The following is a 20,935-nucleotide window of genomic DNA, read 5'->3' as shown; positions in this document are numbered from 1 at the left end:
CAGAGTTATTTAAGCGACCTTTGAATTGAAACTTCAAAATTCGAAATTGGGTGCCGGATGATCTGCTTATTAAAAAATACAAAAAACACTATTTCCAGTTATTTTTCAAATGGTTGATGCTGTTTGCTTTTCATGGTTCTCTCTCTTAAGTCTCTTGTTATGCATATGAAACTATTATAAATGGATATAGAAAACATATAACTGCCTATTTAAATGCCCATTATGTATGTGATAGTGGAAGCACAAGATGGATCATAAACATATATGAGAAATACATTTCATAAGCAACTGGGATTACCTCATCTATGGCTGCCTATGAATACATTTATCATTTGTTTGGTAAACTGTCTAATATTCTGAACACCTAGATGTTGCCATTTGAAGAACCAACGTGCCTACAAATTACTTCTTCTCTGAATATGTGAACACACATTTCTAGTTCCTACTCTCTTCTGTGCACAGCCAAACATGCGCTGTCTTCAGTCCTTTAAAAGTACCTCTAGTTTTTAAAGTATGACAGATTTAATATCCTGTATTTTGGGATAGGATTCATCTCAATTAAATTAATGACTTTTAATGATGTTATACAGCAGAGATGTCTACAGCTGAGCTAGTCACCAAAGGGCCCCTTTGTAGCTCACAGGGATAAACAAGCACTCAAAAGACTTGATTCATGTGTCCAACTGTGGGGTACCCTTTATCTAAAGGATAAAACAGATCTAATATTAGAAATGACTCCACTAATGTATGGAGATCACCGGGTGAAGAGCCCTGATGATGTGGGCATTCATGTTGCAGCCATTCATGAACTCCAGGCTCTGTCAGAGGTGGCTTCCAAGCTGCCTTAATCCATGGGAAAAGGCTATGTCTGCAGTTTCTTGGCAGAACTCTGCACATTCTGACAATTTTTGAAAGCTCAGGATAAGCACTAGAAACTGTGTCTGTGTTGTTCATAGAAGTTTCCTTACTTCACACTGAAAGATTGTATCAGTCTCCTTAGATTACTGATTAATTAAGGAATGCCACGTTTGGAGAGTGGGAGAAGAGTGGCTGTAAAACACCAATCTTCAAAACACTCCTAAGATTCTTTCTTTTGTAGTAAGAGGGGCTGAAGGTGATAGGGCTCTGCAATATAAATTTTTATCAGAATTTTTTTTTAATGAATCCATTACTCACAAACAGTAACAAAACAGCAATAAATTCAGGCGGGTCACCCCCAGGTAGATACTAACCGATCTGTAATGAATGAACACCTGCTGGTAAGCTCTGTGTGTATCAGTGCGAATACGCACTCCCACAATATCTTCCTCTCCATCTCCTTGTTTTATTGATCTACTATTTCCAAACTTCTGCTCACTTGCACCATCAGTGGCAGCATTTTCCATGGCTAAGCCAGTGGTCCTTCTCCTTAACTCAGTGTTATGGCTCTTTGATATGGAAGAGGCAAACTGCCTGTAACTCCTGTTACTATCCCTGCAGCGTGGCTCACGTCAATGGGCTCTGGGGTGTTCACCTCTCTTTTGCTCTCTCTCCCTCAGAAAGGTATCTCAGAGTTACTTGTATGAGAAAGGCTAGCAACTAGCCTGCATTCTGCTGCTCAAGTTTCAAACACCATTCTGTTATCTGGCAGAAGGAAAAATGCAATTTTAATTACGTTGTGATGGAGCTGGAACTTCCCCAGGTGCGTAAAGGAGAATTAAGAGTAGTGAGAGACTGTGCATGCTGAGATTTATGGGGTGAACAACCCCTAATTATAGATATTATGAATTGAAAACTGAAAGGCTAATAGTCTAGTTGAAATTTTAAGAATTCCCCAATCTTTCAACCTCTTTTTGAGGCCTCTACATTAGAAGTACTAAAGTACACTAGAAGTACTCTAAATTAGAAGTGATTTTCTCCCTCTTAACTGATAGGAATCCATACCAAGTTCCTGATACATATTTGGTACGCAGCAAATTATCCTTTTCTTTATTTTTGCTCCATTTTTATCAATACATTTAAGTGAGTATAGATTACCATATACACTTATTAGCTACATAGAAGGGAAAGTAGTATAAGAAGTGTTAGCAAGAAATAAACTGAAAATAGAAAATGTCCTCCCTAGCTAACTCTGTGGGTTCTGAATATGAAAATACTCAGTGCAGACACATCCACCCTGTGGCCCATTGGCCACAAGTAGTCTGGCCTAGCTCTCACTGTGGCTTGCATCGCCTGCTGCTGTGCCATCATGGCAGCAGCTCTTCCCTGTCACTCAACACCAACGAAACATGGGTCAGCTATTAACCCAATCTGGACTGAAACCAGGGCATGGGGTGCAGTGCAGTGCCAGCTCAAATGATGGCAAATAATGTTACGCATTTTGATACACTGGTAAAACACAGCCCTGTGAGCAGAGAATCATAGAATCGTTGAATGACTTGGGTGGAAGGGACCTCAAGGATCATTAAGCTCCAAACCTCCTGCCACCAACCTCCACATTTAATACTAGACCAGGCTGCTCAGGGCCCCATCCAATCTGGCCTTGAACATCTCCAGGGATGGGGCATCCACGACCCCTCTGGGCAGCCTGTTCCAGCACCTCGTCACTTTGTGAAGAACTTCCCCCTGACATCCAATCTAAATCTTCCCTCCTTCAACTTAAAACCACTTCCCCTTGTCCTGCCATTATCAACCCTTGTAAACAGTTGACTCTCCTCCTAAAGAATATGCAGCTGTGCTTTTCGTTTTGATAAAGGAATTTGAGAGGAAGTTTCAGGATTGCTGAAAAAATCATGATTTTTTTCGGTATATTTGTGACTTCATTTTCAGTCAACATAAATGCATTACCTATAAATTTTAAAATGGAATGTACAGAATTTCAATCAAATATTTGATTGTATTTCTTTACTGGATATTTATAAACCACCAGAGAGAAATACCTCTTACTTCACATTCATGTCTTAATCATGTCATCACTTTTTTGGTAGCACATACGTTTGCTAGCAATTATTTTCAAACATGAAGCACAGGAAGAGTAAAATTTCATCAAAAATCTCCAACAAACACCTTGAGAGCTCTACTAAGAATTGTGACTGCTGCCATTGAACAAGGGTGATGCGTTAGTTTCATAAAAACAAGGTCAAATATCTCACAAAATTTACGATTTTGTTGTTGTTTTGTCTGTTTTAATAAAAACCATTACAAATTATTATTTTTTTATTACTTACATACATTAACTGTATTATATAATTTATAAGTGCTGCTCCAAAAATAATGCCTCCTGTTGTATTACATTGGCTCTCAACATCAGAGGTGGATCTTGGTGGTATGGCAGTAGAGACTGAACCTTTCCACCAATATTCTATTACATGTCATTGCTGTGTGACAGATGGCAGCAGAGGGGCAGTCTCACACAACGGCATCTGACATGAAAGTGCAGATGAAGCAAAGGTGTGGAATTGCATTCCTCTATGCAGAAAATATGACACCCATTGACATTCGTAGATGCTTGCTTAATGTTTCTGTTGTCCAAGCAGTGTACGTGAGTACAGTGAGGCAGTGGGTGGTGCGTTTCAGCAATAGTGACAGCAGGTCATCTCCACTGGAGCAGATTGTTACAAGAGCAGCATACAGGCTCTTGTTCATCACTGGTGAAAATGAATAACTAATGGCAGCGACTGTGTTGCCAAAAAGTGCTTTATGGCTGAGAACTTGCTCTATTAAACAGTGTTATTGTGCTCTTTTCATCTCTTGTACTTTCCCTGGAAATAATTTGGAGACATTACTTTTGGAGCAACCTTCACAGGTATGGCCCTTGACAATTCTTTTTCACTCACTGTGGCCCAGGCAAGCTTAAGGGCTGGACATCTGCTGACGCACTAACAATGGGTGGGCTCACTTTTTTTTCATGAATTAACTGCTTACTTACTGCTTTTCCATTGCAGCAATCAAGAAAGTATTTTTTAAACTCCTGGACATAAACTGAATTATTTTCAGACAGAATGAAAAAATCTGCCTGAGTTGTCAAGATAAATCAGCAGTCCTTCACCATGCAGGAGACAGGAATAAACACTTGCTCACTCAATATAAACATCCTTTTTCAGTGTACTTCTCACCTGTTGGTAAAATCTGTTATAAAATTTTATTTATTTCACTCCAATTCTACATAAGCAAGTCTGGATTTTTACTGTATAAATACACACTGTATGGTGTAGGTTTACCCTGTGTTTCTTTATACCATTTCGCAAACTAAGTCAGTCCTTCAGGCAGGATTAGCTGTGGAAATAATTTTCTTGTCCTGTGAACATTGGAAAGATGGAAGATAAGTCTTCCAAATTCTCACTGTTAGGGAAAAAAAATCAAAAAGGATTACTTTCTCTTTTTAACTAAATGACTAAAACTGTGGGAGAGGACATGAGATGGATCTCTGCGCTTACTGCTTCACTTTTAGCATGCTCCATAGCCCTGTTTCAGCCTGTTCTAACCAGCTTCCTCCAAAAGGAAGCTGGGTGTGGTTTGGGGATAGATCACTCCAGCGGCTGCTCCAAATAGGTTGTATAAACAACTTCAATAGCCTTGACTCCCTCTGAAGTTCTCCAGCACAATCCCACCAGTTCTGCACTCCCCTGTGCAGCACCCTTACCCATTCACAAGCCGCACAACAAGACATGCAACACAAATCCTTCACTTTCATGTCACCAAAGCACCCTGTGGCAACTCTCAGTACATCTCATAAATGTTCCAGCTACTTTGACTTGAGAACACGCATAGAACCCACAGGAAAACCTCAGTTTTTCCCCACTGGGAAACAGGTTCAAATGCTATGTGGGTGTGCACTTACAATCAGTCTACTTCAGAAGGGTCTAACACTTATTAGAACAGCAAACACTCTGTGCTCCTTACCCTTCTAATTTAATAGTTTAAATAAAGCATCCACATATCCCCTAAAAAGCAGTAACTGGGTACCTACCCATGTCTAGGCATCAACATATGAGAAAAATTCCCAGATCACCAGGATTTGGTAACTTAAAGGCAGCCTGCTCATTTTCCTTTTCAGGTGAGTCTCTCCATCTTTCCCCCTAAAACTAACTGTTCTATGGTTGTACAATCAAATGTTTCCTAGACAAAAAAGAAGTCCTATGTCTCTAATAAGGAATGAAAGGCCCGAAGCTTAAATCCCTGAATGTTATGTACAAAAACAGAACCTGTTTTTTAAGTACTGGGATAATGTGGACTGCTTCCATCTCTCTGAGTCTGATCAGAATCCCCACTTTTGATCTGAAAAGCCTTTTGCAAAAATTAGCCATAATTAACAAGTTTATGCAAGGAGTTTTCGATTTCTGAGAAACTTCCAGACTACCTTTACATGACGACCACACACTCACATGGACTAAAGATGCTGGTGCTGATGAATTGCTGCTTTCAGCTGCAGAATTTAATTATTCTAGTTCTGTAGAGCTGGTGTTATTGTGTGGTGATGCTTTTGTCTTCTGACACCTCAGGGAAGAAGATGAAATGAAATTTGTACATTCAGAGTGCCAAAGGGACAGTCTGGATAAGAAATGCTGCAATAAGACCTGCATGACTATGTCATCTGGAATGAATGATGAATTCCGGTACTTTAGATCCTGTTTTCTAGTAGCAGATTGAAAATATTCTTTTTAAAAATGTTATGGGAAAATCACAAGCAAGCTTATTTTGACAGATGAAAGAAATGAGCTGGTTTATATTGCTTGATTTCTAGCCTGTATTCTTGATTCTGCCTTTTCCCTTCACTTTCACAGGCTCGTGGGTCACTCATCTAACTCATTTTCAGTTTGTCAGTCAGTAGTCACTCATATGGCTCTATATCTTTGTAAATGACAGCTGACACAAGACCCGATATCTTCTTTCCGCAATGCCTTCTAAATACCGATCTGAAGGAGTTGAAAGGACTCACTATATTTGATAACAGCACATTCACCAAGCATGTCATAAAGAAGATTTTGGAGTTTACAATACTGCTGTGCAAGAAATATTTCTCCATCAATAGCGTAATGAAGCCTTAAGTCGCAAAACAGTTCCTAATATTGGACATTATGACAGTCAACGTTTTTGTTTCTTTATTTATTTTCTAAGGCATTTTAATTGTATCAGAAGCAGAGGTCATCTGGCTTAAAAAATGAATATCCAGCATCTATAGCCAAACAAGTATCTGAGAAGGAAATGGTACCTTCTAGGCTTCCAGTTTGGACGCTACACATCACTAAAACTGGTGTGTTGCACAGCTGTCTGCATTTCAATTTGATGCCTGATGAATGTCTTTTTGGTCAGCTTCTATTTACTGAGCAGTCGTGGGGTAGAAATCAATTTGCTTTTTGAAGAATAAACAGAATTTCTCTCTTGCATGCAACGAATGGAACTCCCTTTTATTAAAAATGTAGAAAAAATGTTTTCAAAATGGAATTTTAATAAGCAAGTATCACTATCACTTTCCTGAGGAAGAGCAGTCCCACCACTTCTAAAAGGCAAGTGATAGCTTTGCAATTTTTATGACAACCACCAGCTCCTGTATCTTGGCCTATCATATTTCCACAGGATGCTTCTCATTCCAGTTTGTCAGGGCAAAACAGCAGAACAAAACAACAACTAAACAAAAACCAACAAACACATTTGGCGAAAGGTTCTTCCGAGCTGTTATGAAGAGCAGAAGACAATGTTCTGAAGTTCTGAGAAACCTAAGCTGTTAATACTTTGAGTAAATTACATGTATATATCGTGGCCTATTTGTAAAGCTGTAGGTTTATTTGCTTAGGCATCTAAATATCTCAAGGCAGCTCCGAGGTGGATGTTGTTGAGCTGACAGCCCTGCCTGCCACACCAAGCCATCTCACCGACAACACGAGTCAGGGCCATGCTGTAATCCCAAAGTAGTATTTGATTTGAATGCCACAGGGACCAAAGTGTAGGAAGAAACAGATTTAAAGGTAGTGGAGGCTCTGACACAATTTGGAATGAAATCAAACAACATGTTGACTCTCTCTTGAGAGAATGTGATATGATAAATCCATGATGCATTTCCTCACCAGTGTGATCTGGGCTATGTTTACTGTCAAGAGTGCCAGGTTGCAGCAGGTGAAGCAATTTCCTGTGCACATTTAGAAACCACTTTGGAATACTTCAGGGTGATAACAGTTGGTTTAGCCAATATGATTAAAGAGATATCACCTCCTTTTCACTGTTTTGCAGCCGTAATCCTAGAAGAAATACTCATATAAGCGCATTCGGGAATGAAATTCCAGGGGAGAAGAAATCTGTAACACCTACTCACAGCTAGCATTATCAGACAGGTGAATTTTTCTATACTTGCTTTCTCATTTTTCTCAAGGCGAATTTACTCTAGTGCAGGAGACCAACAGCAGACACCTGAATGCCTGTTCACAAAAGTGAGAATACTGGACACCATGCACTTACGGAGAACATAGTAAATCCTGAGCACATAAACATATCTTAAGCAAGAAGAGTAGAAGTTAGAGCTGTAAGTCCAAAGCCTGAGGGAGTAAAACAGTGAAAGAGAAGAGTGCCAGTAAAAGTTTCCCTCTTTCTTCTCTTAGACATACGGGAAAAATAGAACAAGTTTTATATAGAAATATAAAGATCTCAGCCTTCTTAACTGAAGCCTTAAGGATACACATCCTGACTTAAAGAAACAGTAGATGCATTTGATTTTCAGGATGTACAGACTTACTGCTTCCACTCAAGTCAGTATATCTGTCCTTCACCCATTGCAATGCAGTATTCCTTCTGACTGGTATCACACATAAAAAAATACAAAATGATCAGGAACTGTAGTCAGCATTACTAGTACAACTTTAAGTACCTGAGTCCTTCTTGTGATAAATCCACTCTTGTTTTATGTGTTCAGTGACACCCCATTTAGTTTCTAAACACGGTCGGTATAATACAAAAATGTCTCCCTTGGCACACCAATAAAACTGAACGGACTTAAGTGCAATAAACAAGACATTCAATTCTCACCCTCACCTGACACACAGGGTTTTGTCAGAATTTTGTGGCTCTCCAGTAAATGCTGCAGACCATCAAAACACCTACGTCAAACATTAGCAAAGTGAAGTTGGTCCGATTAAAAAACAACACCATTACTAGAGACTGCTATTTAAAATGGCATTCACAAGAGGCAAAACAAGTTTAGCACATACATTTTGGCAATGCTGTATTCTGATTCTTTAAGAATGCACTACATACTATGAGCATTCCTATTACAATTTTACTGCAATCTTCAAGGTGTTCTCAGAAGATACTATTCTTTTTTTTAAAATATGGACTTGTTTGCATCTTATTTTACAGCCACTCTTCCACCCTCCAGTTTCATTTCTGAAATTAAAGCTAGTGACATTTCCATATCAAAGTTTAAAATTAATTTGCTTTGTGGAACATGCCCCTTGATCTAAAATACTTCATCCTAATTAGGATATTTAATTTGCTGTAATGGAATCAGCTTCCATTCACTTAATCCAAAACTGTGTTCTGAAAGAGTACATTTTCTCAGCACAAGTCCTTGTAAGGCTTTTTCACATCAGAACAGTGCACCTGTGCAGCTAAACTGATTTCAGATTGAATCTACTTATACCAGTACAAAACATTATTTGAAGTTAACCTTGAATGGGTTTGCCTCACTTTTGAATGAGTTTTATAAACAATGTTCAGTTTTCTAATGTAGATTAGGAACAGAAGACAGAAAGTAATATACTGTTACAAATACATTTTAGAGCGGAAGACCAAAATGAACATTCCTCCATATTCCTTAGCTCAAATGCCCATCATGGAGTACATCCAATTCCCACCAACAGTTTTTGTCATTTGTACATCTTCCTTCTTTCCTGTGCCCTTTTCTCTATAACATGTTGCATACATGCAGATCGTGCCAGATCGTGCCTGCTTCTCATAACAGGACGTATGAGGTATTTCCTTGGAACACTTTGCATATTCTGGCTCTGTGTTAGAATGCAGTTTTGTTACCATGCATGCAGCAACAGGGACAGATCAGTGGAGAGAGTCAGTGCATGGGCAGAGCTACAGACAAAGGGGTACGACTCCTCTCACTGTGAGCTTTCTTTCCACATAAGCATTTGTTCTGGGCAAGGCTTGTCTTTGTCAATGTTACATGTCTCATCAGTGCAGAAAAGTGCAATAAATATAACATCATAACACACTCTGAAACATATTCAGCTCCATGCTGACTGCAGCATTCATGATGTAGAGATTCGGCAACGAAACGATGGGAAAAAATAAATAAATGTGTACCTTGAAAAATAGCCAGGCAGTCATCCATTTGACCACTTTTACAACCCAAAAGACATGCTTGTAGAGCTCAGTATTCACTACTCCAGGGTCTACTACATTAGCAGTCACATGGCTTCCATTTGCAGTCAGAAGATGCTGTAGTCGATAGGTAAATAACACAAGGGCAAGTTTGCTTTGGGCATAGGCTCCATGGGGTGAATACGAACATCTGTATATGAGAGAAAAAGAAGGAGGGTGGGATATGCATATGAAAAGGAAAGAATCATGAACAAAACAGAATTGCACAAACATCCAACATACTGCACTTGGCAATAGCCAGCAAGCTTTACACTGAGTCTTCTTCCACAAGAAAGAGCTTGTCAGTAGCAGGAGTGCTGTTTGCTGCAATTCCAATGATTATTCCATAAGATACCAAGTTTGATTTATGAAAAAAAATAATACAAATTTACACAGTACCTGCCAGAATCACTGGCAGAAAGCACTGAGGTGCCAATCTGCAAAATACCTCCACAAGTACCCTCCCATTCCTCACCACGCTGTTCCTACACACGCACACACCATATTCCCACCAATAAATCCATCCCCATCATACTGCTTCTGGTTATTTTTTTTTGTGTTGCAGCATGACCTGCTAGCTTCTGATTAAGGCTCCCATACTGGACACAGCACAGATGATTAAGGCAGTGGTTGCACCTGCCCTGGTGACACCAGGTTACGCACAGCTAGAAATGGATGTGAAGATGGGGCAAAGAGAGTGGCTGTCAGCATGACCAGAGTTATGTCATACGTAGCCCTTACAGCAAAGGTGGCTGCCTCACTCTGCCAGATAAGGTACAGCAAAGGCACACAAACACACAAGGAGTTAGGGCAAAACCACCTGCTGAGCATCCTGTTTGTCTATGATCTGGATGCTAAATCTGCCTCTCTTTCAAGTCCAACTTTTCAAGAACCACTGATTAGATAGTTTCACTTCATGCAGACAGCAATATATATTTTTTTTAAATAAGCAGCCTAGCTCCAGAAAAATTAGCTGGTATGTCACTTAAAACACTCCTCCCAATAGGGGCCTCATCATCATTCCTACAAATTCCTGTGCATTAGTAATTCCCTCTCCAAATTACTATGGGCCTTTCATTTAGCCTTATTTTGTGCATGTGTGCTTGTCAGAACCAGAGGTAGCTCCTAACGTTACATCCATCTCATAGGTAAAGCGGGCAGGTGCCTAAAACAGTAGTCTCCTGGGGGCAGCAAAACTGCAACAGGCTCCATACTCATCCCCATGCCCATCTCCATCTGCATCCCCATCCCTGTGCCCATTTCCATCCCCATCCCCGTCCCTTCCTGCTCTGCAGGAAGACCTGCAGAGCAGTAACACTGCTGCTGCTGTCCCTGTGCAGACAGATGTAGCACCTGCTACTGTTGCTGATTTTCTGTGATTGTTATTACATGCAGTTTTATTTTGAATTAATAGAAAATTCACCCTGGCCTTTTTGTTGCTGTTGTTGTTTTTTGTTACCTCATTCTTGTTTAACACCAAATTCAGAATATCTTGTACACCTCACAGAAGCCACTGCATGCTTGCTAACAGGCTGACTCTGCAGAGCTAAGAAGCAATTTAACTGTTAGGCTGTCTTAATGGATTCAGAAACTGTGCGACACGATGGTAAATCTTACAGCTCAGCTGTAGGAAGTAAAAGACAACAGTGCTGAACTTCAAGTGCATCCTGCTCTTTTTATTTATTTTTTGGGCTTTTTTTTTTTTCCCTAGTCTATTTTTTTTTTTTTTTTTTTTTTTTTTTTTTTTTTTAAGCAAAACACCAACAGGCTGCAAAAGCATTATGTAATTTGAGAGAGGATGAAAACAGACAGCTGATCATGACCAGCCCTTGCACCAACCAACTGCCCCAGCTGGGTAATGCAGCTCCATCATTATAAAGATATCACCTGTGCCTCGTGGAAAAGTGGCTATTTTTGGGATAAAGAACAGTCACTGCACAAATATACGTAAATGTGACTCGGCATTAGTCAGGAAATTGCAATTACCTTTTAAATTCAGAGATGTCCATGCTCTGATCTGAGGTACTCAAAATGTCACCCCCCTCAGGCACATTTCGGCCCCTGCAACTCAAAGGGCCAGATGCTCAGCCACCACCTTCTGTCTCATGCAGCATAACAGTCTCACACTCCCCACAGGAAGCCCTCTCAGCTGCAGCCACCTCTGGCAGCCAACTGGCAGCAGCTGCCACCAGGATGATGGCAAACCCCAAGCCAGGGCTCAGGACAAACTACTATATCAAATTAGAGTGATCTTGCACAGCAGCTCACAGGGAAGCAGGGCCAAGACTGCTTGGACTTGTTCTACCTGGGTCACACCTGGCTATCAGTAATCTTCAGAAGGCAGTCCCCATGACTTCATGTTCCCACATTTTGTGCCACTGCTGTTTTCCTTACCTTGTGGCAATGAAGCACGAGCTACAAGGGCCGGATCCTCAAAAGCCTTGTACTTTGCATAGATAACTATGTCGGAGAAACACAAGCGCTCAGAAGATATAAAAAGCTACGCAATCAGTACGGAAGCCTTTTATATCCCAGAGCAGAGATGCAAATGATTTTCAAGGCAGCAGGAAATCAGACTTCAGTACCATACTATAGATAGAAAGGACACAAAATTGGATATTAGGAGCAGACACTTTGATAGAACTCCTACAATGTTTACCAGCTATCTTTCCATTTCCTCAGTGTGTGTGTGCTCTTGGCTTTCCAGGAATCTGGCACCACAGGACTATTCAAGACAGAAATAACCTGTGGCACATAATTGGCTGTTTTAGTTGTACTTACACTGAACAACTGTTTTGCTCATGAGACTTTGTCTTACTAGGTTCATTTTGATAAAACATCACGTTGGGAGAAAAAAAATCAATGCTGCTCACTTGACTTCATTAGATTTAGTCTTGACTTCATGAGTCAGAAAAAGAGAAAGGAATATGCTCCTGTACCTGTATCATAATTGCATCTCTCATGCACATACATGTAGTCCATGCATAGAATAATATCAATTTAAACTCCATACATCTGAAAGTAGTCTCTCTTGGTGCTTTATGTTCTCCATGTACATTTTCTACACTGAATGATATTATAGTTGTCTATTAAACAAAACAATAGTGTTGACACTGTGCATTTCCACATTGCTTTCCTATTCTGAAGGCTATAAAGGTTGTCTGAAAAAAATGTTTTTATGAGAAGCTAACTGAGGCACAGCAGGAGGCAGCTTACCAGCAGACTGCACTGGCACACCATTGCCCAAGGGATACTAGGTGATGCTGGAACTCCTGAGAACTCAGGGTTCCACTACTTAACAGCAAGGTAGGCTGGCACTCAGTATGCGAAAATCTGCCTCCTAACTGGATGGCCTGACAGGTAGAATCATACAGACATAGAATCACAAAATGTTTTAGGTGGGAAGGAAGATCAAAGCTTACCCAACCCCAACCCCTGCCATGGGCAGGGCTGCCCCCCACCAGCTCAGGCTTCCCAGAGCCCCATCCAACCTGGCCTTGTGTACCTCCAGAGATGGGGCACCACAGCTTCTCTGGGCAGCTGTGCCAGCACCTCGCCACTCTCCAAGTAAAGAATTTATTTCTAACATCTAACTTAAATCTACCCTCTTTTGGTTTAAAGCCATTCCCCCTTGTACTATCACTGTCTGCCTGTGTAAGAAGACTAGTAGCTGTGTCTGGAATTGAGAACCTGGAAGAGCTCATGCCCACCCACTTGTGTGAGCAGGGCTGTCTGTGGACCACTCTTCCCACAACAGAAAACAGTCTCCCCTTGGAGTTGCTGCCCTGCAGCATTTTGCCATGTTGATGCAGATAAAATAGGGCAAAGCCCAACTCACTTAATGGAAAACCATAGGAAGAGCTAAGGCAGACAGAATTTAATTAGTTGCTTTGAAATCCAGCCAAGAGAGTAGCAATGCACAAGACCTTCTTCTTCCTTTTAAAATAATATATCATCAACAATTCCGTAGTGATGAATTAAGAATTGGGATAAGGCAGGGTATGCGTTTTCTTGCGGGTCGATTTTTAACAGATTATTATTTGTGGCTTAAGAATTTTTTGCAACGTAGGCTGAAAAGTTTATAATTGCAAAAAAATTGAGAGAAGAAGAGAAAAGGATTGGTTTGCATTTCTGCCAGAACAAAATAAATAGGTATTAAGTTGTGGAGTGAGAGAATGCCTTGTGGTGTGCTGATTTTATTCTTTATTTCCACCAGAAGCTGATTTTACTGCTCATCCCCATGGTGCTTTCTTCAGTAGCAGTCTCCTTAGCATTGCTGGGTCAATGTACTTGTAAAAAGTAATGAGAAGCCAAATTTCAAACCGGAGCCTGCAGTGGCTAATTAGATATTTAAGCACGGAGTCTGTTGCTCTCCAGTTCCGAAAACCGGATCCATGTTTAGCACTTCCCCTGGCAGCTAGGCTTACTCTGGTTTCTTTTTTTGGCTTGCTATAGTCAATCTGTGTGCTGTAAAGGTCTCCCATTCATCTTGAGAGATACCAGGTTTAGTCAAGGACATGAAGTCAGATCAAGTTCCCTAGTGAGTATACAGGGAAGCAAAACTGCTGCTGTGCACAGGCCACTGCCTTCACGCCCGCTGCATGCAGGCTTCCCAAGCTGCATTCCGCTTTTTCTCATTCACTAGCAGTTGCTTTGGCACTGTGCACACATGTGGAAGGGAACAGATGCAGCATCTTTTCCCTTCCACGGAGCACCTTGCTTCAGCAATAGGCTCAAAGAACCAGTGGCTGCCCTGAGCAGCACACAGCTATGTGTAACCCGGCTGCAGCTAGCAGTGTGGTGTGACTTGTACCTCGCTCACACCGCACTGCTCTTGCATGTGTCATCTTCCCCTCAGCTGTCACCACGCTCCCCAATTTCCCGTGTGTTAATTCGCCTGGAGGGCAGAGTGTGTTAAGATCCAACTGCAGAACAACCAGACTGCAATGCGCTCCATTAGAAGACAAGTGATGCAAAATGTGGGTGACATGCTGGGGCTTATAATGAAAGGCCACACAAAATTTCAATGTATGCCTTAGGATGAATCAGTGAATTAAGCAAAACACAGACTTGATGTATTGAAATGACTTAAGTCTCCTAATGATTTATGTATTAATCTTGCAATATATCATCACCACTACTTAGTCAAGAATATAAAAGACTATTATTAAGCACTCATAAAGATTTCACAGTCTTAAATTTCCTTTCTCTGGGGAGTGCAGCACAAGGTTTTTAAAAGATTTTGCAGTTTATGTTAAAACAACTGGAGAAATATAATGCAGAATACAGGTATGTCTTTTCTGATTATCATAAGTAGTTTTTTTTTCTCTAACAAACCAAAGCTTGAGTCCTAAATATAAATCAATAGATTTAAGCAGACTTCCTGACAGTACTATATATATTTAAGCCAGGAACATATTCGCTGAGCCTCATCAACTGTGATTTTTCCTTCGTCAAAAAAAATAATACAGAGAGATGGAAAAAAGAGAAATGACCAAGTTACCACCAAAAAACTGTATCTTGCAAATTGAAAGAAACACACATGCATTAATAAAACAGAACTAAAACATAGAATGCTTACATGCCCACTGGGGAGATACTGGTTGTAGATGGACAGTTGGACTAGATGATCTTGGAGGTCTTTTCCAACTTTGATGATTCTATTATTCTACTTACTTGTATTTTATTAGAGTTATGTTTTGTACATAGTTGTCCTGTTAACAATTGATGCTACTATGACCTACCTTATAGTTACCCCTCAGCATACTCCCACTGAATGCTCTAGCACTTATAATTGGAATGAATATAGGTTCAAGCATTAGGGCCTCCAGGAACCTCTGATGTTGGAAAGGAAGAAGACAGGTCTAGTAAATGAAATGGTTAGCTGTACGAATACGCAGCATCCAGTGACCAGCTCCTTGGAACAGCATGTAGGAAATGCAGAGTGAACATAAATTAGCCTATTGTCTTTGAAGGACTGTGTTTACTGAAGAAAGGTCTTTATTGTACAAATATTTATAAAAAGCAAAACAACCAGGAGCTTGTCATTCTGGGCATTACTGTCATCCTGATGGAATCAAAACATAATTGACATTTGGCTGATCCCTCCTCTTAATGGCAGGCAGGTAAGAGCCCTCCTGATCTGTTCACTGCCTTGCTGCAAGCAGCTCCACTCTCTGTGCTTAACACACTTCTAAAATGTATGAAGCATTGACTCAGAGGCTGGTCATCTCAAAGCCTGAGCAGAATCACTACATTTAAAAGAACCTCATTTTTCTGTTTGTGAATAACGGGCGTTAATTTTTTGTTGTTGTTGTTGATTTTAAATATTGATGATCAGTTCAAGTTGCAATTACTGTAATTCCATTCTCTCAGAAATAATAGTGCTTTATAAAGGAGGAAATAAATTGCCCCTTCTGAAGCATTTTTTGAAGTCCGTTCATAAGGTGCAGAGTTAAGTACTGGCTAATATCTGAAGTGATATTTGAGCATAATGATTTCTCTTCATTCTGTTAAAAATCTCCATTGAATGAATGAATAAATAAGTAGAAGTAAGCAAGTTGTTGCATTGCTGCAGTCAGAAAACAGAACAAGGCTCAAAGACCTACATTCTGTGTCCTTGTGCCTCTCTTGAGTGATTGGGAAATATCACTGGCACGTATCTTTTCATACTATATCTTGGATAACATGGATCTTAGGTTATTAAATATTGTCACGTGTCTTTCAACATTATCTCTTGGATTTATATCAAGAAGAGCTCTGTGGCACCCTCTACACATTTGTGCAGAAAGATTTTCAGTTCTCCTGCAACAGTGCTTTCAAACTGAAGGGAGTGAGGGGTATTCCTGTGATTTTTTGCTTCTACAACAGTGCACATAGGGCTCAAAAATGGACCAGTAATAACTTAATTCCAAATCTTATTTCTATTTTGATAAAATCACATTAAACTTGGGGTAGCCTTCTGCAGACCAGCTTTTCATTCTGGGACTGAAAGGGAATTCTAGAGAGTGGTTATGCATACTAAAGTGCTGGCATTTCAAATCCTGCACAGCTTATGAAATGTAGCTAGCAGATTTTAGGTATATTGCATAAAACTTATTGGTCCATATATGAAGATAAAGTTCCATTCTGTGATGGGCTGAACACACTGCACCACCTTGCACTTGGGAAAGTGATGTGTTCTGCAAGAGCAAATATTTGACGTGATGCAGGACAGATCTGCCTTACAGGGGAAAAGTGGCTTGGATGTGCACTCAGACAGCAAAGTACATATTCACCACCAAGATGAGGACAATGTTGTGTAGGAAATCTTGTGTCATCACAGTCAAAACAGAGGAGCAACACAACAGTAGCAACTCTGGCACTCAAAAATAATTTCAAAATTGTTTTTTTGTTTGTTGAAACAATCTTACAACTTCTACTTCTCACAGGTTTTTTATGTGCTGACAAGAAGAACATCAGAGATTCAAACAGAGAGGTTAAACTTACCAGCACTCAGTGCATAAATTAAAACATTGTGAGAAACAACCTCACAAAGACTGTCAGCTATTCATCATGAAAAGTCTCTGTTGGAAGTCAGCTAGGTTAAAGAAGAAATACAGCTGAAATGCCAACAGGTATAGGAGAGATTAAAAAGTTGAAGTTTTCTGCACCCATGGTATGGCAAGGCAGAAGATGGAGGGCCTCAGCCACGAGAATTTCTTCATACAGTAAAAGCAGTCCTGTGAATCATCTCTTTCAACTGCATGAGGATTGCTGTGCCACAGTCTTTTTTCACTGTGTTAGCTTGGATTCCCCTTAAGCTACAATAGCTACAGAAACCTCTCCCCAAACTGCAAGAAACTAGGAATGTACTAATATCCAAAGTGGCCCATAGTCAGCATTACAGAGTGGTTATCTCAAAGCTCCATAAGACATAAAGACAGCAATCACTTTCTCTGTCATGTTGCCTTACAGTTCTTTGGTTTGGTTTGGAATCTATTTATTTATCTATTTATTTGATCTCCCAATGTTACATCACTCTGGAACACCATGAACAGAGTTCTGTAATCAAAATCAGACTCCAACTCCCTACTTTGTGCCAATGAAAGAAAAGTTGCAAAGGAGAAGAGCCCCTACTTTCACGTGGACATTTCTGTAGCGATGTCTTCCAGCTGGCATCACTGTTAAGGGCTCCTACACTACACTGCAATCCGCAGGCACATCGGTCATCTCCTTGTGTGGCTGGAATAGTGCTGTGTGCAGCCAGTCTCAATGAAGCTACGACGACTGTAAGGCATTCTGGCAATGCTAAAACTGCTGGGGGCTACAATATTTGACTTTTACAATGCCTTATCTAATTTAGGAAGTATATTTTTCATAGAAATCAAGTTTTTTAAAGAAAACTCTTTAAACAAAAGACTGGTGTTTCTGCACAGATGTATTCAAGTAATTATGCTGCTTTTGGACAGAGAATGTTTTGCTTCACTGAAAGAATAGAGCCTAGGATGAAGACTAGAGTAAAGTTTAAGCGTTATCATATTTAACTACGGAGGCAGAAATCTGCCTTTGTCTCCTATTTCACTTTTTAATCCTTAATGCGTGTTGTGGTATCAGAGATGTGTGCTCGTGAAGAACCATCAGCAATAGCAGATGTGAACCCAGACAAGAAGCGTGCGTGGCACACTGTGCATTTTGTCTGATTCCCTTAACACATCATTCTGGGGGTTCACAGGCAGTTGTACCACCCTCCCCAGGTACACCATGCAGCTCCAAGGACAGTACTGCTGAAAAGGTATTATGAGGCTGGTGGCGTTTAGAGCAATTGAGAGGAATGCTAAAAGAAATAATTGCCCACAACCTGAACTCCAAAGCTTTTAAGGTTCACTTCGCTTTCATCAGTGGTTTTGCTCAGAGGGAGATGTTAAACTAACCTTCACCTCTCAAGAGTGACAATCTGTCTCCACTCTGTCCTCTCTGCAATTCCCTTTCGCCTTCTCTGTCACACTGGTGCAGTCCATTAACTTTCACATTATCACTGAACCGTCCCGACGTTCTGGAAAACAATGTGCCTATGAGATCCTTGTTCTGTGCACTGCATGGAAGAGTTTTCATCTGCTCAGCCCACCAAAGAGAGAGAGGTTGAATAGCAGGAACACCCATACATCTAATATCTTCGAGCGTGTCACAGTTTTGAACTAGTTCAGAAACACTTTGTCCTATTAAATCATTAAGCATTATTAACAATGCATTGCTAAGACCATTAATCCCTTTTAGACAAGGAGTTTAACATTTTGACACATAAAGTAGCTACATTTAATTTCCCTGAAGACATTGAAGTCGGGCATGATAGTAGTCAGACAATATTATTGTTCTTCAAAAACCAGTGAACCTTAAAAGTATTTTGATTAAATGGAATGGAAATATACCAATAAATGTAAATAAATCTTTCTAAAGCTGGCATCTCAAATTAGATATTTCTTCATTACCAGCTGCAGGAATGGATTGGAACCACCTGTGATCTGCAACATGAGGAAGAGATATGCTGTTTGTGAACTAAAACTATCTCTCAACTGAAGAGAGAATTGGTCTTCTAATCTAATAGCTATTTTTTAATTATTATTTTTAATTAACTTACAGTATTTGAGATGTGAGCCTTCGCCAGTACTCATGCAATTGAGCAAAGAATCATTTGACAAATCAGCAAATCCTTTTGCGTTTACAGCGCAAGGTTTTTGCAAAGAAAGACTGAAATGCACTTACATGGATGTATTAAGCACTGGAATACTTACTGCCACGCTGTAGGCGTGAAAAGTAGGAAACCTGAAGAAGAAATTATACTTCTAACTGAAAACAGCAGTGTACTGTAATTGGTATTGGTTTCTGTCAAGGGAATGTGATTTATTTTGCAAATAGAGCAAGAATATGCAATAGAAGTCATTGTGGGGCAGCTGTTTTAACAATACAACTCAAAAAAAACCCACCCATATATTTCCCTAATGAAATAAAATCTAAAATTACATATATCTATCATTTTGACTAGAATAATCCTTTATGATTACAATATCTGTTGTTTTCATAGCATTTTATTAAGCATCAGTGCAGTAACATTGCTCTTTATGTGTAACTGTACTGCATAAAATGGATTAACAAATAAAAGGGTAATATTTAAAATCCCTCCTGCTTCCTCTTTCAAATTTTCCTTTATCATTAAAGAACTGGAAAACAAAGAGTACTACCATGCTATTACTATAATATATCAGCTTCATGTTTGCTTTTGTTTGATTTGAAGATATATTACATATATAATGTCTTCCAGCCAGAGAATTAAGAAACTACTAGTGATAGATCAGTCATGAAAAGGTATGGAAGGAACCAACTGGGAAGTTAACAAAACAGTTATGAAAAAATGTTGACTCATCAAACCATTCTTAAGAAGAAAAGCAAACCAAAGCTAAAACCAAAACAAGCTAACAAACAAGCAGACAAACAAAAGAAAGATTTAAACTCATGTTCATCTTTAAAAAAATGGCATTTGAAACCATGAAGATGCTTTACTCTCAGAGAATGGCTTAGAAATTGAAGGTTTGCAATTTCAGTTTGATTCAACAATATATCAACAATGTGAATGACAGTGTACATTTAAGGGTAATTACAGAGAAACTGGAAATAAAACACTATTTGGCCTGAAAAATGATCCATATTTTCAAAAATAATGTGAGATTTTAATTTTTTGTTGCTATCTGAGGACAACATTTTCAAAATCTCTGCAATCTCTATGTCATAACCCTAAACTTAATTGCAACTTCATTTACCAGCAAATACCACGTATGCTCAAGAAGAGATGAAGGACACTACTGAAGAATAGGAAGCCTTCAGACACTTTGCAGGACAGATTTTCCACACTGTGTGACAGTTTCTCTGAAACGCTTTGCAAGAGGAGATTAACTGGAACTGCCTCATCTCCCCAGCATCCTCCCAGGTCCTGCACAGGTTCTTTTTTGCCCAATTTTTACACCAGTTAGGACACAAATGTGACAGCTGGGAATTTTCGCAATTCTTATCACTTCAATCTCAGTTGTCTCTGACATGACTCACGCACTAAGGTTACAGTGAAGAAACACAGACATCATCTGGGGACTGAACCAGCTTGGAGAGTTACAAAAAAAATGTCATCTCCTTTCATAGTAACAGAGCAGAAAAAAAGAGAGCAGAAAAAAGTGTGACTAACTGTTCCTAAATATACAGGCGACGTGAACCAGAAAAGTAGCTGTATTACTATGGCTGGGGAGTTCATAAATTTATGATTCACAGCATTACAGAGCCTATTTGGCATGCAAAAAGAGAAGATGATGAAAGGAGTCGTTAGTCATGGAGAAAGAGCTAGACAGAACACACAGTGATGCTAACCGCTGGGAAAGGATGCGTGTTCAAGTATGACCAACAACCTGGGAAAGGGAGTAAGGTCTTTTTTTGCTCACTTTCCAGAAGATCCTTCTTACTTTGGTAGGTAGAATACTTGAAAGAGTGCCTTCCTTCCTAGCCTGGTAAGAGCACCGTGAACTCCTGTGCTCTGTTCAAGCCTACCTCAAATGGAGGGGATGGCACAACATTCTTC

At 39.8% G+C, this 20,935-nt stretch overlaps 1 protein-coding gene across 1 annotated transcript in view; it reads right to left on the bottom strand.

Annotated features, from left to right (window-relative positions):
- The window catches only part of DHRSX (dehydrogenase/reductase X-linked), a 160,969-nt gene that overhangs the window by 17,719 nt on the left and 122,315 nt on the right, over positions 1–20,935 (bottom strand). The window contains exon 6 of the mRNA XM_048934489.1: positions 9,283–9,490. Coding sequence (XP_048790446.1) covers positions 9,283–9,490 — 208 coding nt within the window. The remainder of the gene's footprint in view (positions 1–9,282; positions 9,491–20,935) is intronic.

This window comes from Lagopus muta, chromosome 1 (genome assembly GCF_023343835.1).
Source record: "Lagopus muta isolate bLagMut1 chromosome 1, bLagMut1 primary, whole genome shotgun sequence".
Taxonomy (NCBI): domain Eukaryota; kingdom Metazoa; phylum Chordata; class Aves; order Galliformes; family Phasianidae; genus Lagopus; species Lagopus muta.
The sequence above is the reverse complement of the archived record's forward strand: the minus strand, read 5'-3'. Positions and strand labels throughout refer to the sequence as shown.